The sequence below is a fragment of the Physeter macrocephalus genome, chromosome 19 (assembly GCF_002837175.3).
Source record: "Physeter macrocephalus isolate SW-GA chromosome 19, ASM283717v5, whole genome shotgun sequence".
NCBI classification, from domain to species: domain Eukaryota; kingdom Metazoa; phylum Chordata; class Mammalia; order Artiodactyla; family Physeteridae; genus Physeter; species Physeter macrocephalus.
The window spans coordinates 17,151,269-17,178,070 of NC_041232.1; the positions used below are offsets into that span (position 1 = coordinate 17,151,269).

At 48.0% G+C, this 26,802-nt stretch overlaps 1 protein-coding gene across 1 annotated transcript in view; it reads right to left on the minus strand.

Moving 5' to 3' along the window:
- CUX2 (cut like homeobox 2) overlaps positions 1-26,802 on the minus strand; it is a 204,310-nt gene that overhangs the window by 31,848 nt on the left and 145,660 nt on the right. Inside the window, exon 4 of the mRNA XM_028480561.1 lies at positions 13,819-13,897. Within this exon, the coding sequence (XP_028336362.1) occupies positions 13,819-13,897 (79 nt within the window). The remainder of the gene's footprint in view (positions 1-13,818; positions 13,898-26,802) is intronic.

Below are 26,802 nucleotides of genomic sequence, written 5' to 3' on the forward strand. Positions count from 1 at the left end.
CTCCTTCAGAGGCATCTTCCCCAGTAAATCTCTTGCACATCCGGTGCCATCTTGGCATGTGATTGCTTCCAGAGGACCCAAACCAATATGTGATTATTCTTTTCCCTCTCAGAGCCTCAGTTTCCTGGTCTGTAAAATGGGGATAGTCACAGTGCCTCTCCTGTGGAGCTGCAGCTAGACTCTGGAGTCCGTGGGTGTGGAGCCCATGCTGAGGTGCTGGTACATTCCACAGTGGTGAATCTAAAGTGGGCAGAGCTCACAGGGGGACCTATGGGTCCATGCACCTGCTTCACTCGGCAAGAGTTTGTTGAGCATCTATCTGTGGGGGGCACAGTAGTGGCCCTGTCTATGTGTAGCTGACATCCCAGTCAGATAATATGGATGGGGAAAGGACTTATCTTAAGAGCATTAGGAAGTGACATGTTCTAATTAGCATTTTTCAAAGGCTCATCCAAGCTGCTGCAAGAAAAATGGGCTGTAGAGGGAGCCAGACAGGGGGCTACTGCAACAGTCCAGGCAGCGATGCTGGGATCAGGGCGGTGGCAGGAGGAGTGGGGGAAGTGCTCAGACACAAGAGGTAGATAGGAAGAAGTGATGGGGTGTGGTGTTCTAGGCTTGAGGGGGTGTGGTGTTCTACGCTGAACGGCATTTCCCCAAATTCGTGTCTATCCAGAACTTGTGAAACTGACCTTATTTAGCAACAGGGTCTTTGCAGATGAAATCAAGTTAAGATGAGGTCGACTGGATTAGGGTTGACTAATCCAATGACTGGTGTCTTTACAATAAGAGGAGAGGACACAGACAGGCAACACACAGGGAAGCCGCTGTGAAGACAGAGACAGAGACTGAAATGATGTGTCTACAAGGCAAGGAATGCCAACGATGGCCGGCCGCCACCAGAAGCTAGGAGAGAGGAATGGAACAGATTCTCCCTGTGTGCCTCCACAAGGAACCAACACTGCCAACACCTTGATTCTGGGCTTCTGGCCTCCAAAACCGAGAGAATAAATTTCCATTGTTTTAAACTATCCAGTTTATGGAAATTTGGCATGGCAGCCTCTGAAAACTAATACATCATGTGTACTCTGGAGGTTCAAAGTCCAAAATCCAGGCGCTGGCAGAGCTGTGCTCTCTTGATCTGTTCCACGCTTTCTCCTAGCTTCTGGTGTTGCTCGCAATCCTTGGCATTTCTCAGCTTGTGGTGGCGTCACTTCAATCTCTGCCTCTGTCATCACTTGGCCCTCTTCTCTGTGTATCTCTCTCCTCTTCTTATAAGGACACCAGTCATGGTGGATTAGGGTCTCACCCTAAGGACCTTCCCTTATCATCATCACATCTGCAAAGACTCTATCTCCAAATAAGGTCACATTCACAGGTACCAGGGGTTAGGACTTCAACATATCTTTTGGGGGCACACGATTCAACTCATAATACATGGCAACTGGCTGGATACCAACTGTGAGAAAGGCGGGACTAAGGAGCTGCTAGATTCCAAGTCTCATAGGAAGGCAGTTCTTACTTAAGCCTGACCTACTTCCCTCTTGCTGCACCCATTTCACCAGTCGTCCAGGAAGACGAGTGTGCTTCATAAGACAAAGCAGCAGGTGCTGGGCTCCGATCCTCCTGTATGTTCATCCTCTCCAGCTACTGAGGAACAGGGCGGTGGGTTGAGTATGGTCCCTGCTCTGAAGAGTGTATAGCAACGATGATCACTTACTTCCCCAGGCATATTCCATTCTTTATTTCCTCCCCACAGAATTCCTAGACTTTACGGCACGTGGGTAAACCCATTTCTTCCCAACTCCCCCATCTGGGAGAAATCCACGGAGGTCTGAGCTACATTGCTGGGGATTGAGTTACGTAGAAAAAACAAATATGAGCATTCAGAGGACTGGAAGATTCTGCCAAGCTACGCATAAGTAAAATGCTCAGCTGAGGGAGGTGACACATCCAAGGGCTTCCTGCTTACTTTGTCCAACTGGTATTGGTTGATGCCTCAGCTAAACGTCACTGGCTGCTCTTACAAAATACAAAGGGAAAGAGACAGAAATGACAGCAAATCTTTGAAATGTTGGGAGGAGGTTTCTCAGAGAATCTGACAGTCACAGAGGTCTGGGGACATCTAGCTTTCATTCCTCAGCAACCCCTTTCTCCCAAGGCCTTTCACATAGTAGGTGCTCAAGAAATGTTGCTTGTTTTAAGCATCTAAGTTAGTGGTCATTTGTTACAGCAGTAGGAAAAAACTAATACAGTCTGTAATTCAGCCATTTATTCATTAGTACCTTTTTACTGAGTACCTGCTATATGTCAGATACCATTTCTTCGGTTGCCAGATACTTCCTGAGCATCTACTTAGGGACGTTTCTGGGCCCTGGAGATACAGCAGTAAATAAGAGGAAATTCCTGCCTTCCTGGGGTTGACATTCTAGAGGGGAGAGATGGACAAAGGACAAATAAACCAACAGCCGTAAGGGGGCTGAGAACAAAAACAGCAGGGCTGGGGGAGGGAGTGGCCTGAGGTGTGTGCTTGGGGGCAGTGTGCTAATTGAGGCAGCCTGGTCAGGGAGGTGACATTTGAGCAGAGCCCTGAAGGAAATGAGGAAGCCAGCAGGGGGCTGAGAGAGAATAATCCAGAGCCGGGAAGCACCAGGAGAAACAGCTCCCCTTAGACCAAGACATGCTGGCACACCATCCTGGCCAATCCCCCCCGAGTTACTGTCCCAGAAACACAGCTTAGCTTCATCTTCACAACTGACCCATTTTACTGATGAGGACACGGGGCTCAGAGAGGCTGGCGATGCCTGGGTAGTTCTTGGTGCCAGCTTCACCTCTCCTCCCTGTAGGCTGCTCTGGGTGCTGGTGGGTGGTGATTGGGTTCAGAGCAGGCTCTGGCTCTTCAAACACTCGTTTCTGGTCTTCATCCTCCCAACTCTAGCAAACATTCATTCTGGGGCAGATGGGGGGCCCATATCCAGGAAGCTGGGGTAAAGAGCAGATGAGATGCCCACCCAGCATCTTGAGCCAAAAGCTCCAGGGAACTGACATTTCTTCATCCCCACCCCCCACCCCGCACCCTGACATACGCCAGGTACTTTGCAGATATTTATTTAATCATCAAAACAACCACATGAGACAGTGCTATCCTCCCCATTTTCCAGATGAGAAAACTGCAGCCCAGCAGAGGGAAGCCACTTGCTGAAAAAGGCGGAGCTGGATTTGAACCCAGGGTGGCCCAATCGTCAAATGCTGGTGACTCATGTCACACCTTAAACTGCATCCACCTGCCCCCCCAAATATTACCAACTTGATATCTGTCCTTACGTGATTTGATGTTTTTAGCTTAAATATATTTTAAAGGAATATTTGTTTCACTACTGTAAGTAGATCATTGGGATTCTGTATTATAAAAAAGGGGTTTTAACCATTAAAATAAATACAAAGGAAAAATCAAGAAACTGACGTTATTAAATTCTAGTTACATCCCCATTGCCTGCTCAAGACCTTGAGCTTGAGGCCGGCTCTTCCTTGGTTAAAAGGAGAGATTCACAGGTGTTCTATAGGCATTTAAGATGCTTTAGCACCTGACTGAGACTTTCTCTAGAAGGAACTAGAAAGGTGATACCTGGTGCGCAATGTATTCAAAGTCTGTGTTGCGCCAGGTACACCAAGGCTGCCCCCTATGTCAGGTGACCCCACTTGGGGAAGCGCGGGGTCCCGCTGACCCCCAGTCTCCAAAGCGACCTGTGTCCCCCTCCAACGTCTGGCAAGCCGCATATCTCAGTGTCAGGAGAAGTGACAGAACATCCCTGTAGCTCCTCATCTGGAGCCAGGGAGCCTGGCTTTCTGCCGGGCTCAGCGCTTCCCCTGGAAACCTTTCAGCTGAGACACGCGGCTGCCCAGAGCTGTGAGCGGGACTTTATTTCGCCCACTTCACTCCTGCGACATACACGCTGTCGATATACAGACAAGGGCAACGGCGGTGGGAATCAAACGGCTTTAGAACCAACCTGAATAAAAAAGCCCCAAACAGGGGACCCCAAATCACAAGTGTCTGACTCCATATCCTTTGGATTAATTAAGCACGTTGGCAGACACGGAAGATCAAATATGAACCATCCGAGGTGGCAGGTCCTGCTGGGCATGCGGGGAGGGGGAACGTCGTCAGGAAATAGAGTGTCTTTGTCTTACAGCCATCAACTTGCTCTTTATGCATAAACTGCTTAATAAAATGACTAATTCATTTTGGTTACATTGGATCTAAACCCCTAGAGAATACTGCCAACAGATTTATAATATTTTAATCTCACACCAGGCTTTCCAAAGCCTCTGTAGGAGGAGATGGATAGAACATCATCTATTCCATCTTCTACCACTAGCTGATGCTGTTGGTGTTTTTTAAAAAAGTGTCTATGGGGCTGTGTGGGAGAGTCGTGAATCTAAGGAAAGCTGTCCCATTCCTCCCACTGTGTCCATCTGAAGGAAAGCGGCGCTCAGAGCTTTTTTTAGGAAAGCTGGAGCCGCAAAGGCTGTCCGAGAGGCTGTTTAGAAACACATATATGCAGAAGTATGCGTGTGCCCCTCCAAAGTATCTCTGAGACAGAAGCCTTCTCCCATCTGGGCCCCGGCTCCGGGCGCCTGTGTGGGCAGGAGGTTCAGGCTACTGACGGCGGCAGCGAGCCTAACTTTGATCCTTTAATCCTAACTTTTTGATAGCAGATGGGCTACCCAGCCCTTGTATGCAAATGGGGGCCGTGCTTTCTTCCCTCCACCGCTAGGGCTGGCTGCTTCGGGGTCTCCTGGCTTAAGCACGGACAGAGGGGCTGGAGAGGGTCTTCCTTCTTGGCACTGGGTGGTGATGTAACAGTAACACCACCACCAACAGCAACGGCAGCCACTGATCTACTGAGCATTTACTGTGTGCCAGACACCAGCTTAGGATTTTATACTCTTCACCTTGCTTAATCCTCCCAGAGGTACCAGAAGGTAAGTGTGCTTTTCCAGAGGAGGGAACAGAGGCTCGGAGAGGTAGAGCTAGTTCCTCAAGGTTACCCATCCAGGCAGCGGCAGAGCTGGGACCCAAACCCATGTCCATTGTAATAAAAACCAAGTTTCCATAGACTAAGCTGCACAGAAATTTCCAGGCAGGCGGGGACAGTGTCTGTTTTGCTTAACATTGTGCCCCCGGTGCTGAGTAGCATGCCTATCAAACAGCAGGAGTTCAATGTTTGTTGAATGAATTGCACGGGGCTACTACTCTGTGCCAGGCACCATGTTAAGTGTTCTCCATTCCCACTGAAGCCACCCAATGAGCCTATAATCAGGTGAGATCATTACCCATATTTCACAGGTGGGGAAACTGAGGATCAGAGCAGTCAGGTGTGATACAGGATGCAAGACGGCAGAATGGAGACCGGCCCCGCGCCGTGAGAGGGCCCTTCAGCCTGCAGACCTGCTAGTGCTCCTCCTGGCATCTCTCTGCCCCTGAATTTGGAGCTCTGTGACTCAATTTCTCCTCAACAAAAGTACCAGCCTTTGGAGCCCTGGGCCCGGAGGACCAGGTGTGCTTGTCTGTGAGGGTTAACGTTCTTCTTCCAGCTAACACATCTGCACTTCTGCAAAGGGCTCATCCTCTCACCCTAGAACCTCTCAACCTACTGGCAGCAAAGACCCTTAGCTGTTTTTCACTGTATTTAGATGTCAAATCTCTAATGGTTTTGTTCCAACCCTTTCAATTTTTTTTCCTTTTTTGGCCGCACTGTGCAGCATGTCGAATCTTAGTTCCCTGACCAGGGATCGAACCCGGGCCCCCTGCATTGGTAGCATGGAGTCTTAACCATTCGACCGCCAGGGAAGTCCGCCAACCCTTTCAATTTTAAAATTAATCCTGCATCTGGGTTTGGAGCCAGGGATCAAGATTCAGGCTCCACTACCTCTCTGCTGTGTGACCTTGGGCAAGTGGCTTGACCTCTCTGAGCCTGCATTGCCTCAGCCACACAGCAGGGCAGGATGGCAATACCTACCTCCAAGAGGCAGAGGGGATAAGTGAAATCCTTTCTGTAAGGGGCTGAGCGCACTGCCTGGCACACAGGGAGCACCCAAGAAACCGCCCCTCAAGGATGGTAGCTCATCGTTTAAATTCAAAGGCTGCTCTCCCTGAGGCACCTCTCCTGGCCTTCCCACCTTGAAGCCCTTTTTCTGCTGGGTGTTCTGGCCGTCTGTCTTTGGGTCATGTGGCCCCTGCTGGACTCCGAGGGCAGGGCAGGACTCAAGTTTGAGTTCCCACAGGGCTCAGCACATGGTAGGTGCTCAGAGAATGAGCTGATGAAAAGCCACAGCTGAGGGCTTCCCTGGTGGCGCAGTGGTTAGGAATCCGCCTGCCAATGCAGGGGACACGGGTTCGAGCCCTGGTCCGGGAAGATCCCACGTGCCGCGGAGCAACTAAGCCCGTGCGCCACAAGTACTGAGCCTGTGCTCCAGAGCCCGTGAGCCACAACTACTGAGCCCACGTGCCACAACTACTGAAGCCCGTGCGCCTAGAGCCTGCGCTCCACAACAGAAGCCTGCACAGCACAACGAAGAGCAGCCCCCGCTCACCACAACTAGAGAAAGCCCACGTGCGGCAACGAAGACCCAACGCAGCCAAAAATAAAAAGTAAATAAATTTATAAAAAAAAAAAAGAAAAGCCACAGCTGAAACGCCTGTCATCCCTTCTGAAAGGGAGCAGCCGTTTATTGAGCACCCACTGGGTACCAGCATCATGCTGGATGCTTTCCTTTAATCATCTTTCACCCCTTAGCTGCCAGGAGCAGTAAAAATCGGACAGGGGGCCAGGAGGAAAAAGGGCACTCCTGGCAGAAGAAATGGCAGAGGCAAAGGTGTGGCAGAAAATGGGGAGACGATGCCTTTTGAGGTTAAGTACCATCTCTGGAAAATCTGCTGTTAAACTTTTCCTTTTTTTATGGGTTAAATAACCTTTTACGTTACCCTTCTGTGCTCCCCTGAGCTCAACAGGACCAAATGCGCAGAGGCATATACAGGGAGGAAGGGAAGGAGGTGAGGGCAGCCAAAGACAGCGATGGGTCTCTCATTACACTAAAATCTGTATTGCCTTTATCTGCAAAGGTGGCTTATCCACTAGATGGCAGTATAACTAGTCATTTGGGACAAACACAATGTTAAATTCTTAACCCCCCTTTCTACTTCCATCACCATATATTTCAAATGCTTCAAAGATTCAAATTTCTAAAAATTCAGATCACAAAAGTACTTAAAAAAATCCTACAACCTTCAGGTGAGAGGGGGTTTTTTAAATATGACAATAAACCCGGAAGCCATAAAGCAAAGGTCTGGTAAGATTTCCTACTTTCTGCAAATATTTTTTGAATGCCTGCCGTGTATCATATACAAGAGACATTGTAAACAAAGTTAAGAAACAAAAGGCAAACTAGGGGAGAAGATATGAAACACATTTACCAGGACAAAGGTTAGTATCTCTAATATACAAAGAGCATCTACAAATCAATAAGAAAATGATCTCTCTGACAGAAAAATGGGCTAAGGGTACATGAATCAGTGATTTACAAAAGAATAAATATGAGTGGTTCATAACGTGAAAAGATATTTAGTGTAACTAATAAACAAAGAAGTACAAAATAAATCAACAAGGAGTAAAACAATTCTTACTCTTTCTGACCACTTTTCCTGGGTTTGTGGTCAATATGTGGCTACAACACATTCTCCTTCCCAAGTTTTCTTCCTCACTCTTATAACTACAGTACAGTACCAGTATGTCTTGCATTCCCAAGAACCCCGAATACCCAGTGTTGGGAATGGGGTTCAGTAAATTACAATACAGCCACACAAGAGACTGTTACACAAGAGGAACCAAAGTTACTCAGAATTTGTAATCACACAGAGAAATACAGATGCTTGTAGCGGGTGAAAGGAAGCAGGATTGAAAATGGTACATGCAGAATGAACGACCATTTTGAAAAAGTACATGGGGAAAAGATCAGATAGAAAAACAACAAAATATTGCCACTGCTTTTCTAGTAGGTAGTTTTCCCCTCCTATTTCCATATTTTCTGAATTTGACAGTAGGCATATGCAACTTTTATAATTGTGGAGAAAAATTTAAAAATCCTAAACATTGGAAAGTATTGTCCTACTGCACATTCAGTAACCCTGTAGTGTTAAACCTCTCACCCCACGTCCTTGATAATTGACAGAGCTGTATGAAATCCACAGCCAATGTGTGTGGCTCACGTAACTTATACTCTGATGTCAGCTTTGCAGTGGGCTGCTGATTATCCAACCTGCCAAATGCTTTCGTGTATAGGTATAGAATCCTCACATTGACTGATGAACAGGTTCTATTATCCCTCTGCTAAAGACACAGAAACCAGAGTCAGAGAAGTTCAGGCCCCTGCCCAAGGTCACACAGCTCAAAAACACCAAGCTGAGAGTCCCACCTCACTGTGTCTGATGCTACAGCTCGATCAACCTAAGCTGCCCAGCCTTGCCTCCTGAAAGGAGGAGCAGGGAGAGAAATGCCCTTGAGGAGTTGCCATCTCCTGCATCAGATTTTAAAAAACCAAAGTAAAGCAAAAAAAAAAAAAAAAAAAAAAAAAATTGGGGCACTCACCTCTCCCTTCTTATCTCTTCAGCAGTGTTCCTCTGCCTCCCTCTTACATGCTCTTTCCTTGTTTTCTTTTTGAATATTTTTCTTTTTGCTTTTAACTAATCACTCAGTTAATAAGTTAGCTCTCTGAAGCTTGGGTCGGTACCTAGTGACTCTATGAACGCAATAAAGAAATCAGCCATCACCGGTACCGAAGTCAGAAAGGTTTAAATCAAATCATCCTCTACAACAATGACATTAATTATGCTTTTAACACGTTTTACTGCTTTTTTTCCTCACTTCACGCCACATCTGTGTGAACAATATCCAAAAGATTTACGGTTTTCTTTCATAATTACAGACATACAGGCTGCACACTTATCAAAATACTTGCTGAGCAATCGCGCTATATCGCATTCTCTGCCAAAGATTTGTGTTGGCAGCAGTCACTCAAAACAAAAATGTTGAATCAGGACTTGTGTGGCTTCGGGGGGGGAGGTGTGGAGGGGAAGTATTTCGACAAATAATTTGCCTGTCAAGAAGTATAAAAACAGGAGAGTGTTCATCCTGGCCAATTTTCCAGGAGTGTTATTTTTACGGAGGGGCTGGGGCGGCGTGTGTGGCAGGGACAGTGCGCAGGGAAGCTCCAAGCACCGACAACGCATCTGACATTTGGTTCTTGTGTCTGAGGATACAATTTAATGAGAACAAAAATATGTCTTCCTAATTCCCCTAAGAAATCATTAAAACATTTTGTTATTCTTAAATGTCTTGAAAATGAATTAGAGCCCTGAAGGGGCTGTTCGTATGGTATGTCTCAGTTAAGGTTCCTCGTTCTCTAGCTCGGTGACAGCTGGGGATGTACGTCCCCCCCACCCCTCCATTTCTGGGGAGCAGAGTTGGGAAATCAGACACGTGGAGTCAGCACTAGGCTTGGAATGACCGTTTGGGGAGAGGGGCGAGAGGGCATGGGAACTTTCCAGGGAGTTCCATGCCAATCTTGGGAGCGCTCACGGTCCCTGACTGGCACTGCGGTTCTGGCCTTGTGGGTTTACATATTTTCAGAAAGATGAGGGTCCCATAGTGAACCTCAGAAATGATGCTCTCTCCCACACGGGGGCTGTAAGCCCCTTCTCACCCCCAAACGCTCCCCTGGGTTTGAGACAACAGGTTACTTGAGTGATGATCTGTTTAGCTCTGCCACCAGAATGTAAGTTCTCTGAAGTCTGGGCCCGTGTCTGCATCGGCAGGCTCATGGCTACGTTCCCAGTGTCTAGTGAGTGCTGGGCACAGAGGAGGCACTCAATAAATGCCATCTGAGTAGAGAAACACGTGACAAGCAGAAAGCGCTAGTTGAAAAAAGTACCTTTTCATTCAAATAACTCTTCTCCCACTTTCTGCGTCTGAATCTTATTTCTAATTCATTCAACAAACAATTATTAGGTGCCCACTGTGTACTGGATTCAGGGTACACAGGTTTACTATGACTCAGTCCCAGGCTTGGAGAATTTCACTTGTCCTAGGGACACACAGATGATGATAAGAACAGTTAACACTTAGCAAGTGCCACTCTGTGCCATGCACGCTGAAGCCTCCCAATGACTGTATGAGACAGACTCTGATATTATCCGCAATTTATAGAAGTGAAGACTGAAGCTCAGGGAGGTGAATTAATTCGTCCACAGTTACCCAATGAGTAAGCAGTACAGGCAGGATTTGAACTGGGGTCTGAGCCTGGAAACACAAGCCCATCTCAGTGCTGCCCCCTGGTGCTACAGGAAAGGTACTATGAGGCCCGGTGGAGGAACTGGGCATGCGGACTCGTGGGAGGTATCTCTGGGGCCTGTGTTGGGTCACCCTCCACTGTCATTTGCCACTGAGACTGCGCAACCCAAAGAATTGAAAGGAGTGGGAAATAAGAGGGTGTATTTTTCCAAATTTTTTCCCAGATAGCTCTGATAAGGGTGGAGACATCATAAGCAAAAAGGCTGCAAGGAATGGGGCGGCCTCTCGGTCTCTCGGCCACGTGCCTGGTGTGGTCCTCAGTAAGGGTGATAACGACCAGGGCTGCAGACACAGCTGTCTTGGCCTCATACCACAGGGCCATGTCCTGGCAGGGGGAGGCACAGAGCCTGGAGGGCTGTGCTGTCTGGTTCCAGCCATTCTTGCCGCCAAAGCATTCTGACTGAGAAAACACGTGTGGCCGTGCTGCCTTCCTGCGAGTGCAGAATCAGGGCAGAGCACGGGACTGGAGCAGAGCAAGTCGAGTCTGCAGGTGCCTCTGTAGTGGGCTGAATGGTGACCCCAAAATATACATCCATGTCCTAATGCCTGGAACCTGCAAATGCGACCTTTTTTGGAAAAGGGTCTTTTGCAAATGTAATTAAGTTAAGGATCTTGAGATGAGATCATCCTGGATTATCTGGGCGGGGCCTAAACCCAATGACCAGTGTCCTTATAAGAGAACGGAGAGGGGGATTTGGGACCCAGAGACACAGAGGGAAGAAGGCCATGTGCAGACAGAGGCAGAGATTGGAGTGATGCAGCCACAAGCCAAGGGACACCTGGAGCCGCCAGAAGCTGGAAGAGGTAAGGAAGAGTCCTCCCCTATTGAAATACAGCGTGTAACGTGAAGGATGTAAGTTACTCCGCTTTCTGCTCCCTGCACCAGTGTTCGTCTTCGGAGGGAGCACAGCCCTGCCGACACCTGGATTTCAGACTTCTGGCCTCCAGAACTGAGAGAGAATAAGGATCTGTTGTTTTAAGCCACCCAGTTTGTGGTAGTTTGTTACAGCAAAGGGAAACTAACATAACCTCCCACGAGTAGCCAAGATGTGACATGAGCAGACATTCTAGAAATAGTTGTTGAATGTATCAAGAGCGGAGTCCCATCTCTCCCTGGCTGCGAGGCAGCAGGCACTGGACTCAACCTTTGTGCCAGGGAGACAGGGACTGGTAGTGCCTGTTCCCTTGGGGCTTGTAACATGCAGAGGGTAGAGCACATGCAACTTCTACACCTGGCCAGTGCTTCTCTAACTGTGATGTGCTCCCAGATCCCCTGGGGAGCTTGTTAAAATGCAGAGGCTTCAATGGCCCGAGGCTCTGTATTTCTAACGAGCTCCAGGGGAAGCCAATGCTGCTGGTGCATGGACTACACTTTGAGTGGAACAGGCTAGAAGACTTCCCTCACCACCCAGCCCATGTGCTTTTGGAGGGGAAGCTTCACATCATTGTTGCTCTATTAGTTTCCTGGGGCAGCCATAACAGAGCACCACCCACTAAGGTGGCTTAAAACCACAAAAGTTTATTCTCTCACAGTTCTGGAGGCCAGAAGTCCAAAATCAAGTTGCTGTCAGGGCTGTGCTCCTTCTGAAGGCTCTAGCGGAGGATCCTTCCTTGTCTCTTCCAGCTCCTGGTGGGCTCAGGCATTCCTTGGCTTGCAGTTGCATCACTCCAAACTCTGCCTCTGTCTTCACATGGCCCTCTTCCCTGTGTCTGTGTCCTAAAACTCCCTCTCCTCTTCTTATAAGGACACCCTTCATTGGATTTAGGGTCCTCCCTAAGTCCAGGATGATCTCATCTCGAGATCCTTAACTAATTACATCTGCAAAGACCCTGTTTCCAAATAAGGTCACACTAGGAGGTTCAGAGTGGACATAAATTTGGGAGGACACTATTTAAACCACCACAATTGCCCAAGACAGATGGAACGAGGGACTTTCCCATCCCCCGCAAAAAGATCTCACAAACAACCTTGACATCAAATATAAATGACTTTGCCTTCTCCATGGCTCAGCCTAGAGTGGGATCTCATTTTCTTCTTCGTAAACCCCCAGCCCCAATCACCCCTGATAGCACTAATTCCTGCAGCTGTGTGGAAGTACCAGAAATGGATTAGAGGGGCTGTCTGGGTGGAGGGAGTTAGCACAGTGGAGTCTTCTCCCAGCTCCACCATTATTAAGCAAATCACTACATTCGGGGTTCCCAACTCTAGGTCAATAAATGAAAACATTGCAGAGGACGGGCCATTTTAAAAAAGGGAAACTTTTTGCAGCAGTGTACCTACATATTTAGGTACACAGTTGAAGGCTCTCAAGCTGATCATACCTCTGTAATCCACACCCAGATCAAGAAGCAACATCTCCAGCCCCCAAAGGCCCCTCCCAGGAACTGTCGCCCCATCCAAGAGAAACCACTCTCTTGACTTCTAACAGCACAGGTGTCTTTTTTTTTTTTAGGTGAAATTCTGTAACGCAAAATTTACCATTTTATAGTGAACAATTCAGTGCCAGTTAGTACACTCGTGATGTCGTGCAACCACCATCTCTATCTAGTCCCAGAACATTTTTATTCCCCTAAAAGGAAACCTCATACCCATTAAGAATTCACTCCCCATTCTCTCCTGCCCCCAGATTGGTAACCACCAATCTGATTTCTGTCTCTATAGATTTGCCTATTCTGGGTACTTCATACAAATGAAATCATAAACCGTGTGACCTCTTGTATCTGGCTTCTTTCACCCAGCATCACGTTTTTAAGGTTCATCCGCTCTGTAGCATGTTGTCAGTACTTCTTTACTTTTTACGGCTAAATAATATTCCACGGGATTGGTAAACCACATTTTATTTATTCATCCACTGATGGACATTTGGGTTGTTCCCCCTTTTAGCCATTGTGAATACTGCTGACATTAATTTTTGCCTGTCTTCATATTTTATGTAAATGGAGTCATACAGTATATGCTCTTTTGGGTTTGGTTTTTGAGGAACATCAAGTTTTTGAGGTTGGCCGTGCCATGTTGGAGGAAACATTTGCAGTCTTTCCTCCAGCGCCCTCTGCTGGCAGAGAGCACTGGGTGCCTTCTGCCCCTTGTGGCAAAGGGATGAGGGTTCTGGTGGACAAGACACTCGGCTCCCCAAGAAGATCCAGGTGGGAGATCTTACCAGAAGCCCCCCAAAGCTCCCTGGCTGATGTTGGAAGGCAGTGGGGTAAGATGGAAGAGTCATGTGGGGACACATCACACCAGACTGGGTGTAGACCTCCTCAGTCCCTACAACTCCTACCCATGGAGGGCCTGGCCTCACCCAGGAGTCTTGGCCTGTCCCCAGATGCCACTGAGAGGAGGCCCCTGTGTAACAGTCCTAACAGCAGTGTATTTTTGTTAATTATTCACTCATGGAGCCCAAGCATTTCTTACCTGGTGCTTCAATTAACTGCTTGTAAACGCTCAGGAAAGCGGCTTCGGCCTCCTGACTTCTCTTACTAAGAGCCACCACCTTTGGAAACAACAAGAGAAAGAATCACGTGTGACCGCAGCATCTGAGTCTAAAAGCAAATTTGATCATTTTCTACATGTGCAAACATGGGATTGGGGAGAGGAAGAAGGGAAATGAAGATTAAAAGTATGGAGTAGACTGCCAAAATTCAGCTGATGGTGGCTGACTCCTTTGCCAGAGCAAGTTCTAAATAAATAGCCTTTGCCTGTTAAAAAAAAAAAAAAAAAAGTATGGAGTAGAAAGTCTGGGTTCAAGTTCCAGTTCCACTGCATCTGGCTGTGTGACCTTGGGCAAGTCACTGCCCCTCTCTGATCCTCAGTTTCCTCATCTGTAAAATGGGGGTAAATAATAGAAACTACCTCTTAGGCCTGCTGTGAGGATTAAAAGAAGCTATATATAAGTGCTTAGCACAGGGCCTGGCACAACAATAGGTTATTAACAGCTGTTACTATTATTCCTGTTATTAAAGGGCAATGTCGGAGGTTCAAATATGACACTTTTTGTAGGAAAGTGGGACACATCTGGGGAATAAGTCTTGCCACTGAAAATTAAAGAGAAATTGTTGAATCTCTAGTAAGATATCAGTTTCAACAAATGTCAAGAGTGACAGTTTGTGAAACAGTTCCTGGCATACCAGAGGTGCTCAATAAATGCCTCTTGATTGATGAATACACCAAATGACTGGATGACCAGTGGTGAGGAGCTACTTTCATGCATTCATTCTCTTACTCACGGACTTTTATTGTTCTGCCAGTGAGACTCCGTAAGATGTGTTTCTGGGGCTCAGCACCATCTCGTCCCTCCGCTCCTAGCTGTGAATTCTGAGCTCCGGCCTCACAGCTGCCTTGATGCTGGCTCTTCTTGGCCAGTCCCCTTGGCATTAGTCCTGGCTCTTCCTGGCATACTGCTGGACCAAGCTCCTGGCACCCACAGGTCACCATCCCTACCTCCTCGAGGACACAGTGGGCTGGCAACCCCCTTCGGACTGGAACAGAGCTCTATTCCCCCTGGCACTGACATACCTCTCCCTCTGGTGCCAACTTGCTAAATGATGACTCTATCAGAGTATCTACTTGTCAACACCCTCTTTCAGAGCTGGGCTTTTCCTATGAATCCCAGTAACGCCATTTGGGGAAGTGTCTGTTACTGAATTCCTCCCCTCAAAGTAAGCTCTGTGAGCGTGTGGTCTGGTGCACAGAAGGGGCTCAACATAATTTGTTGAATGAACAAATCCAAGTGGGTAGCACTGACTCTAGATCCTGTCTGTGACACCATTGTAGAGAAATGGCAGGGCCCAATTCTGAGACAGTCTGCTCACAGAGGTGATCAACCAAGGCACAGGTCCTGGAGCCAGGCTGCCTGGGTTCAAATCCCAGCTCCACCACTTATTATCTGTGTGTCCTTGAACAGGTGGGTCACTTCAATCCCTGTGCCTCTACTTCCCCACCTGTAAAACGGGGATAATAATATGACAGCCTCCCTCAAAGCGTCGCTAGAGGATCAAATGACTTAACACAATGTAAAGCCCTTTGCAAAACTCCTAGCATGCGTTAAGCCCCATAGACATGTCACCTCTTGGTATGATCAACCCCTTCCTTCCTTCTTCCCTGGTATGGGGACAGGTTCTGCCCAGTGTTGGATGATAAACTTCAGCTGTGCTCATCTCTGGTGTCCTATGAAGACCACCTGAGAAAAGCCTCGCCTCCACACACAGCAGGGCACTCTGGGAAGAAGAATTTGAAAACCATAGCAGTTTCTCTACAGCTTCCAATATGGCAGCCATGAGCCTCATGTGGGTACTAAGCACCTGAAACGTGGCAAGTCCAAATCCAGATGTGAGTGCAAATATGCACCGGATTTCAAAGACTTAGCTCAAAAAAAGAGAATGTACAATAGCTCATCAGCTATTCTTATGTTGATTACCTGTTGAAGTGATAAAATTTTGGGTATTCTGGATTCAATAAAATATATTATTAAAATTCATTTCACCTGTTTTCTTTTACTTTTTAAAATGTAGGTACTACAAAATGTAAAAGTACATGTGTGGATCACATTATATTTCTACTGGACAGCATGGCTTGAAGGTTTTACAAGGTCCACAGAGAATTTTTATTTAAGAGAGGTGGAGAGAAATATATGGTGGATGTTGAGCAAGTGATTTTAAAAAGGTCAGTTACAAAAGCTCTTTAAGCTCTTTCGTTGTTATTCTGAGAGCAGTCTCTGGTCGCTTACCTTCCAGAGTGAATGACAGTCTCTCATACACCCAGCAAACATTTCCTGAGCACCTGCTAAGTGCCAGGAACTGTAAGCTGAGAACACAGCGATGAATAATGCAGCCTCAAGCCCCACCCTTAGAGGACTCACAGTCCAGTGGAGAGACGGACATTAAAGCAGATTCCCCAGATAATTCATTAATTACATGTGCTAAACGCTTCAAAGGAAAAGCACAGGGGGGCTTGAAAGTGTGTAAGTGGGGGGGGAGACTGACCCAGTTTGATGGGTGGAAGGAACATCAGGAATTATCTCCCCAGAAGGGGAAGATGGTGATGGACAGAAATAATGTTCTAGAATCTAGGCAAAGGGAAGATTTTTATTCTTGCTAAGATGTACAAAACACAGTTCCTGCTCTGGGGACTCAACAGCTGAGCGGGAGACACGGCAATGCCGAAGAGGAACTGTAACACAGGAGGAGGTGATGCAAACACTGGAGTCTCCAGGTTAACGTGAGGAGGGGGCAATTAATTCAGAGTCTGGGGGGATATCCTTGATGCACTAATAATAATAATAATGTAATATTCAGAGTTTACCGTGTACCAGATGCTCTTACTATTCATAATCATCCCTCTCCATACACCAATCACTGAAGGTAGCTGTTGTCATTATCCCCATGTACAGATGAGGAAACCAAGACTCAGCGAGGTTAAGTAACTTGCCCAAGGTCACTCAGTAAGTAAATGGCAGAGTGAGATTCACACCAGGTCTGGCGGTTGAAATTACTCTTCTGAATCCAGATGTGGGCCCCTTTCTCCTGGATAGAAAAACCATCCCAGCCAGTGGGGACAGTCACTCAGACCCCATTTGGATGCTGATGCCTTGAGATGCTATCTATGGCTGTACCAGGTCAGGGGCTGCTAGGCTGCTGACCTGAGGTCCAAGAAAAGCCATGAGAAACAAAAGCAAGTCATCTCCCGACCCCTAGATGGAGAATTATCAAAGACGAGCCAGCACAAAGTCTGAGTGCTTCGTTTTACAGTCGTCCATGCTAAGCATGTGTGCTAGCTGGAGTTTACGATTGGCCTAAGAATGTCCTATTGACTTCTGATTTATTTCTTTTCTTTCTTTATTTTTATTTTATTTTTTTATTTTTTATTTTTTTTGTGGCATGCGGGCCTCCCTCTGTTGTGGCCTCTCCCGTTGCGGAGCACAGGCTCCGGACGCGCAGGCCCAGCGGCCACGGCTCACGGGCCCAGCCGCTCCGCGGCACGTGGGATCCTCCCAGACCGGGGCGCGAACCCGGTTCCCCTGCATCGGCAGGCGGACGCGCAACCACTGCGCCACCAGGGAAGCCCATTCTTTCTTTATTTTTTGGCTGTGTTGCGTCTTAGTTGCGGCACGTGGAATCTTCACTGAGGCATGTGGGATCTTTTGTTGCGGCATGGGTTCTTTGTTGCGGTGCTCGGGTTTGTCTCTAGTTGTGGCGTGTGGGTTTTCTCTCTGTAGTTTGCAGCGTACGGGCTCTCTTGTTGAGGTGCACGAGCTCAGTAGTTGTGGTGCGCCGGTTTAGTTGCCCCGTGTTATGTGGGATCTTAGTTCCCGACCAGGGATCGAACCTGCGTCCCCTGCATTGGAAGGCGGATTCCTTACCACTGGATCACCAGGGAAGCCCTGCTATTGACTTCTAAAAAAGGAATTCAGGGCAGAGGTGAGGGCAAGTCACAGAAGATCCCTTTACTGTTTCTCGGTCCCTATGCATAGCACCCTCTACTATCCATTCATGGTGCTTATGAGTTGTGTACTGATTATCTGTACGACTGTCTCCTTATAATGTCAGCCCGCCCCATTAAAGCTGTGATGTCCAAAACAGTAAGCACTAGCCCATGTGGCCAGTGAGCACTTGAAATGTGACTATTCAAATTCAGAGAGGCTGTACGTGTAAAATATAGGATGTCGAAGTCTTAGGAAGAAAAAAGGAATGTAAAATACCCCAATAATTTTTATATTGATTTCATGTTGAAATGATAATATTGTGGACATATTGGGTTCAATAAAATATATTATTAAAATTAAACTCACCTATTTCATTTTACTTTTTATAAAGTAGCTACTAGAAAAATTTAAATTACTTATGTCGTTTGCATTCTATTTCTACTGGACAGTGCTGTTCTAGATCAAAGGTTAGGAAACTATGGCCCTTGGGCCAAATGTGGCCCTTCATCTGTGTGTTTAAATAAAGTTTTATTGGAACACAGCTACAATCATTCTTTTATGTATTGTCTATGGCTGCTTTCAGGCTATAATGGTGGAGTTGCATAGTTGTGACAGACACTCTGGCTGCAAAGCTGAAAATATTTACTCTCTCTGACCCTTAACAGAAAACATTTGCTGATCCCTGCTTTAGAGGTTCACCTAATGGCTGGACAATATTTTCAAAAGCAGAGATCAAAAAACATCCTGGAATGGCACTAGGTCTGAATTAGTTCACGTTTAGGGCCTCCCATAGTAAATATGACTCTTGAAGACAGTAGTCATTTGGATGTCCTGCCTCGTTCAGTCTTGTTTTAGAGCAATGACCCTGTCTATTTCTAAAAGGCCAGGCCTGATGGCATCAGGGCTTGATCCAGTGCTGTGCCCAATGTCATGAAACATCTCTTGGCCTCAGTTTGTTCATCCATCATGTGGGAATAATACTCTCCATTTGCCTAAGAAGCTGTTGGAGGAGGAATGGGCTAACATGTGGTAAAGAGTCCCATGGAAGTTGGAAAAAAGCTTTCTAATAAAGCAGATAATTCTTCTTCCAGCCATACAGGATGTCTTTTCCAAGAGCTGCAACTCTAATGTATTTCACCCATGTGCCCAGAACAGGTGAGCTCGGCCTAAATAAAAGGCCATGTGTTTCTGCCTCATGGCTGGGTCCTACAGTGCAGAAGGGCAGGAGACAAGGGTCCAGAATGACAGATTTGGCTTGTGACAGGCAGATCTTTGAAGGCCATCTGGGGGAGGAAGAGGAGGAGGAGGAGGTGGCGGCCAGCTACAGACACCAAGAAGGTCACCATCAGAAATAGCTCAGCGTCTGATGAAGCAGGCGGCATTCACACTACCCGAAGTAATATAAGGGGTGAAAACGTGTTTGGTCCCCTGAGTATGAAAGTTAACAGGTGTAGAACCGGTTACGCCAGAGGAGAGGCGAAAGCCTGCTCTAGCTGCCTAGCATTTGTCTGTCAGGTGGTTAAAAAATGTCAAGTTTGGGGGCCCCCCTGAGGCTGTGCTTCCATGACTGTCTGAGACAGCAGTGACAACATCTACTGGCTACTGAGAACAGCTCTGTGCCAAGCTTTTCACAATGAACAGTCAGAGTTTCCAGAAACCGAACGTTTATTCTGTGTTCAGTGCCTTATCTTTGGAATGTCTGCATACAGCTCTAAGACGTGAGCACTGTTATTGCTCCCATTTTACAGGGGAAGCAACTGAGGTTCAGGGAAACCAAGTCACTTGGCCAAGATGAAAGAACTAGTTACTGATGGAGGTGGTATCTGCGCCCAGCACGCTCTCATTCCAGGGCTCAGAACTGCAACCAGAGACCAGCGTTTCTCAAAGTGTGCTGCACAGCCCCCCTGGCGTGAAGACGGAGGGACCTGTGATCAAGCCTCTGCCCACCTGCTTTCTCCGTGGATTGTACAAAATCTACAGCACACTGGAGGCTCTGACGAGAGCTGCACAAGAAAACGCTCTTCAACTCCGCTTAGCCCAGTGTTTCCCCAAATGCATTTGGTCACGGAGCTTTTGCATCAGAGAATAAACTTAGAAACTAGGGTTCCGTGAAACACACTTTGACACAGCTTCCCTCTACCGCTGGGGCCTGGGCTCTGGGGACGGTGGGGCATGGTGGTTCTGAGAGATTGGGTGGGGGGGTCTGATGCCACAGGAATTCTGGAAGAAACTGAAGAGTGATGGGCAGTTGAGAGGTGGGTGTTCAGAAGGTCTCAGAATCAGTACCTCAGAGGAGGAGGCAGAGGAATGAGATCGGAGGAGAAAAGGCATCAGCCCAGGATGGCCAGGGGTGGGCGGGCAGGAGAGTGCCCTTTAACACCCTCTGAGGCCTGGTTCTCCTTCTGGGGAGTGAAGATCTGGGGGCACATGGGGAGCAAAGAGGAGCAAGAAGAATGAGGGGAGACAGAGGAAGGGGGACTAGAGCGTGAGGGTTACGCAAAGAATGAGGGGCATGGAGAGCAAGGGGGAGCAGAGAGCTGGGGGTTCACAGACACTGAGGGTAGCAGGCAGGAGAAGGGGGTCATGGAGAGTAAGGGAGGCACAGACATGGAGGCGGATGGAACGAGGGCTCAGAGTGAAGGGAGCGGGGTGTGGAGCACAGTGCGGGGAGCACAAAGAAGGAGGGTGGCAGCAGCTGTGGGCCATGCAGAGGAGGAGAAGGAAACCCTGGCCGCCGCGACGCAGGGGAGTGACTGGCTCAGATGGGAAGGGGCTCGTGGTGACTGCTCAGGGGTTGCTGCAGGGTCTGGGGGAGGTGATGGTCCAGGTTCAGGGTGGTGCTGGAGAGGGGCAGAAAAGAACTGATTTGAGAGATGATTAGGAGGTAAGTTCCTGATCCAGGACACGGTTGGGGCTGAAGGTGGGGAGGTGCACGGGGGTGCATTTAGCCAAGAGGGAGGAGCAGACTCAGGGAGGCACACTACAAGAGCAGTCTACAATCAGCTGAAGATCTTTCTGGCTATTGCGTTGAGAGGAATACATGTATTTTGGACTGTAAAGATTGCAGCCCAGGATGGGAAGAAGGTAGAAATTTCAAGGAGGCTCAATCTTTCTGAGTTCTCAAAATGGGTTACCTTGTGAGGTACTGAGCTCCCCAACAGAAGAGGCATCCAAGTACACGGCCATCTATCTCTGAGGATATAAACGTACTCAGGGAAATTTATACATTAGGGAGGTGTGGCCAAACTATCCAGAAGGCGCACATCTTACTCTGAGTCTATGTGATAAATCCCTTTTACTTACAGTAATATTCTGATGTCCTATCACTTGTAAAAGGTGATAACAATTACCTTGTTTGGCTGATATGAGAATTATTATTATCAACAGTTAACAGTGACTACTGAGCACTGACTCTGTCAAGCACTCTGCTAAGTGTCTGACAAATATTAACTCATTTAATCCTCACAACCCAGGTCGGGGCGGGGGGGGGCGTGTTACTGCCCATTTAACAGATGAAGATATCAAGGCACAGAAGGGCGAAGGCCATACCGTGTGGGAGCTGGGACTCACACCCAGCTCAGTCAGACTCCGAAGCCCATGATCCTAACCCCCACTTGGGACTGAATCTCTGGTAGGGGTTTGTGGAAGGGGCTGGAATATCTGAAAGGGCTGAAGGAGCCAGGCCGGCAGGTGGGCAGCGGACAGCGAGGCCGGGAGAAGCCAAGCGCCCGGGTCTTCAGCAGGCCCTGTCTCCTCTGCCGCACAGAGTGTTTGCTGGGGGCCTTGCTCCCGGGTGAGCACTGATGCTCTCTCTGCCGTATGTCATTGATGTGGCTGAGCAAATGAAAATCACACTTTAATGTCAGGGCTTAAATAAGAAATAAGAGTTTGACTCTTGTTTTTTGTAGCTGTTGTTGAGCTGGGCTCTCTCGGCTGCTGTCTGGACAGGGCGGAAGGCTGGGACCCTCTCTGGCCTTCTGAGAGCTCGGAGACATTCCCAAGGGAGGGTCCCAGTGGGTCCCAGAGAGGTCACATCCTAGCTGAGGCTCAGGAGCCAGCAGAAGCCACCTTTAGAGCCTGATGGGATGGAATAAAATTAACATATCTGGCCTCCTTTCACCGTTTTGAATTCTCAGGTATAAATCACAAATTTATTTTAAATCGTCAGATGTAAGACACTAATTCAAACTCAAGCTTGAGCTCTGAGATCCCCTCTTCCAGGGCTGTAGGTCCAGCTTCTAGATCCTCCTCCCAATGCCTCAACCTGCAACAGTGATGGACACAAGCAGGAGTTCAGTAACTACAATAAAAGCAAGCGGTATTTACTGAGCACCCACTACGTGCACGCCCCAGGGGAGGCATCCTGGCCCCTCCACAAGACCCTCAAACACGTACTGAGTGCTGTACATGCGTTAACTCACTCGATCCTTGCAAAACTTCCATGAGGTGGGGGGACCGAATTGTGTACCCCAATGTGACTATATTTGGAGATAGGTCCTTTAAGGGGGTAATTAAGGTTAAATGAAGTCTTAAGGGGATTGGTGTCCTTATAGGAAGAGGAAGAGACACAGGCATGCAGAAGCATAGAGGAACACAGTAAGAAGGCGGCCATCTACAAACCAAAGAGAGAGCTCTCACCAGAAACCAACCGTGCCAGCACCTTGATCTTGGACTGCCAGCTTCCAGAATTGTGAGAAAATAAAATTCTGTTGTTTAAGTCACCTAGTCTGTGGTATTCTGTTACGACAGCCTGAGCTGCCCGTCTAGCTCCAGAAGCTGCCATCTCATGGCTGGGTTTGTCAGTTCTTAGGTCGGAGCCCCACCAGGGGAGAGCGGGTCTGTCTCCTCACACAGCCTCGCACACAGTAGGTGCTCAATAAATGTCTGCTGAAGAACGAGTGTCACTGTCTATGTGTCATCCTTGGGGGTGATTCTCAGGCTGGAGAGGAACTGAGAGTAGTGCGGCTCCCTCTTTCGAGATATCCGGAAAACTACCAGGCACCCTGACTGGTGCTCGTGTTCTAGTTAAGGGAGAGTTTGTGCTTCGTCCCGACCTCCTCTGAACACCAGGCACTCACCCATCAGTCAGCATCTGATGACAGGCCCGTGCTCATGCTAACTTCTCATCTGGGTGTTCCATTTCCCCAACCAGATTGTGAGCATCCAGAGGGCTGGGACTGGGACTAGCTTTATTTTTTTTTTTCTTTTTACATTTAAAAATAAAATAAAATAATGCATGTAAAGTGTTAACATAGCGCCTGACACATCACCGATGTCCAGTAAATTCATTTTCTCAGCAGGTATTTATCGAGCATCTTCTAAGGTTGGGGGCTGTTCTAGGCACTGGGTATTCAGTACCAAGCAAGACTGACCCAAACCTGTACCCCTGCAGAGCTGACACTCTAAAGGCAGAGGCAGGCAATAAAAGAAATCATGATACAGAAGGTGAGAAAGTGATCAAGTACAAGGGAAGAAAATAAAGCTAGGAGGGAGATAGGAGTCTGGGGTAGGCATGTGTGTCCTGCCTAGTAGGGCCAGGGAAGGCCCTGGGAGAAAAGAACAGTTGAGCAGACTTGTAGAAGGGGAGGGGGTGTGTCATTCGGCCATCTAAGGGAAGAATATTCCAGGCAGCTAGGATAGCAGGTGCAAAGGCCCTGGGGCAGAAATATGTTTGCCTTGTTTGGGTAACAACAAAGAGGCCAGTGTAGTGGGAGAAGGTAGGGGAAGGGGACGAGAAGAGGTCAGGGATCAAAGGGTAGGGGCAGAGCTTTGTAGGTCATCGAGAGGATTTGGGCTTTTTCCCCGAGGGGAATGAGTAGTCACTGGAGGGTTTAGAGCAGACGAGGGACATGGTCCACGTACTTTTTGTGTGTGTGTGTGTGGCGGTACACGGGCCTCTCACTGTTGTGGCCTCTCCCGTTGCGGAGCACAGGCTCCGGATGCACAGGCCCAGCGGCCACGGCTCACGGGCCCAGCCGGTCCGCGGCATGTGGGATCCTCCCGGACCGGGGCACGAACCCGCGTCCCCTGCTTCGGCAGGCAGACCCTCAACCACTGCACCACCAGGGAGGCCCCCACATACGTTTTTACAGGATTCCTCTGGCTGTCGTGTGGACAATGGACTGAGGGGGGGTTAGGGTGGAAGCAGGTTGACCAGGGAGGTGGCTACTTTAATAGTCTAGGCGAGAAGGATGGCATTTCAGAGCAGGGTGGTGTCAGTGGAGGCGGGGAGAAGTGCTGGGGTTCTGGATCCATTCTGAAGGTCCAGCCACAAGATTTGTTTCTCAGAAACACAGAGTAGATGTGGGGTGAGGTGAAAGGAAGAGGGGTGTCAAGGACATTTCATGGTTTGGGGCGTGAACAACTGGATGATCTTGAACAGTTGCTGCTGTGATTTTCTCCTCCCTCGCAGTCCACAACAGGACAAGCCAGGAGTGGGCACTAAATCAACAGTAACTGAATGAAAAAATGAACAAATGAGATAAGGAAGGAACTTAAGAGGCTCTCTGAGCTAATCCTTCTGAACTACAAACAAATAAAAACCCGCGTCTAGAAGGATGATGGAGAACGACACCCGTCTATGCTGCAACCCAAACTCTGCCGCAACCTTGAAGGCTCTGTGGAGATCTCTTGCAGGCTCTCTGATGGAGTAACACCTAGTGTGAGGGGACAGAGGCCCAGGAGCTGCCCCACAGGTCCTGGCATCTCAGGGAAGCTGTCGGCAGCGTGGGAAACAGGAAAAGCCGGACCTGGGAGTGAGCAGACCTGGGTTCTGGTTTCAGCTGGGGCCTCGTGTCCCTGTTCACCTTTGGGCAAGTCACACCCCCTTTCTGAGCCTCAGCTTTCCCATCTGTAAAGTGAAGGTGCTGAGTTTCAGGTCTCTACACTCAAATTCACTCAGCCAGCCATGTGGGGCTGCCTGGAAGCGAGAAGTAGGACCAGTACAGGACACCCTGCTTAGCACTCCACTCCAGACAGACAAACACTCTCCTCCCCACACATCGATCTCCACCCCACTGGGATTTTAATCAAAAGCAGTGCAAGGCCTTGGAAGCCCACCCAGGCTTGGATCAAGGGGTGGGTCTGCTGGGAGAGCATGAGGGAGGAAAGAAAAACACCATGCAATTTTATTTTAATATTTGTAATTATTCCCAGGCTAAAAATAAGGCACAGAGCAAAGTGTTTTCAAATGTTGGCATTAATGAACACTTTTTAGCCAACATAATGCGGGCCCCCAAATGCATTTATGTCAGGTTCCTTGAGATCTCGGAAGCGGTGCCCCACGCCAGGTTGGCTTTCACAGCTTGGAAGCGGCGCAAAAATGAAATGTCCCACAAGCGCAGGCTGGCAGGCCTGCTATTAGCAACAGTATAATCATCAATTATGTCCAATCACAAACTACTGATTTTATAATTATCAAATGAAGTTCTAACTTCTCACCTCCGCTCAGTGGCAACTCATATAATCCCTCAGCTCAAAAAAGGAAGCTTTTTTCTTTTTTTTCCTGCTCTCTCTTCTGGGGAAAAGAATTTCCAGGCCTCCACATAAGACTGCATTTAAATTGCTTGTCACTCAAAACAAAGGCAAACCACTCATTTGTAATTCACCAGCCACCTGAACAGACTGCCTGTTTTCCTTTAAGCATCCATGCACTGAAGCACAAAGATCATTTTTTCTATTGTTAAAATTGTATAAGCCGGGGCTTTTTTTAGCAGTGAATACACAATTTCACTTCTCTTCCGCGGGCTCCCAGCATAAAAGGGACAGGACAGGTGGCTTTCTTTAGTGCCTTACAAATAAATTTTGCTTTGGGGTATTAAAAAAAATCAACTATGTGCTCATATAATGAGTTGAAAAGCTATTAAGGCCATTTATATATGAGGGCAGGAAAGAAGTTACATTTCCCCTCCTGCCCAGGGTGTGGCCAGTGTATGAAGTCAGATGATTGAGATTCATTCTCATGGGCGCTGGAAGCATCTGTGTTCAATTTCCTCTTTTGGGGAGCTGCCGATATCACAAATATGGCTCCGTGCTGATTGGCATTCGGCTGGCAGGCTTCAAGAGCAGAAGCAACCCAGGGGTGGGTGCCCCAGCTTGGCCCTTGCTGTTCCAGGCAGGCTCTAGCTGTGTGCCTTTCTGGCTACCTCACCCCAGAGGGACAAGCCATGCACGACTGTCACGAAGCCCCTACATGCAACCAAACTCTGTGTCTCAGCCTTTGACAAACAGGCCTGTTTTGACAACAGCTCAGTTTTTCTCTATAACTGATTATGAAAATAATACTTTCCAATTTTAATCTAGAGCTTTTTATAATTTACAAAGACCTTTCGCAGGAGTTAATGCCTCTGAGCCTCCACTCACTCCCAGAGGTGGCACTGGCAGGGAGGATGGTTCTTGTTTGAGAGGCCCAGAGAGGCTGATACGGCAGTCCCACGTCACACAGGAGACGTCAAGGCAGCATGTGAAGCCGGTCTCTGGATTCAGAGCCAGCTGTGCAGCAGAGAATTTGGGCCTGGATTTGTGCAACTTCCCACCTGAAGTGGGAGAGTAGCTTCCATTTTTGGTAAATTAGAACAGACTCAAGTTCACCCCTAAAGTGTCCCCTTCTCACGCCTGAATATGCTGTGTTTTCCTGAGTGTAAGGAATGGGGCTCCCGCATGCCCACCAGAAGTTATGCATAAGCCACCGCCAGTCTTTTCTTTGCAATAGCCATGAGGACTAACAAAGACTCCTGATTTAAAACAACAGTGAAATTATTCTGTATGATACTGTGATGGTGGATACACATTATGCATTTGTCAAGGAAGACTGTGCAACAGAAAAAGGGACTGCTTAATGTAAACAATGGACTTCAGTTAATAATACTGTATCAATATTGGTTCATCAATTGTAACAAATGTACTGAACTAATGCAAGATGTTCATAACAGGGGAACTGGGGTAGAGAGCTCTATTCTTTCTGCTCAAATTCTCTCTAA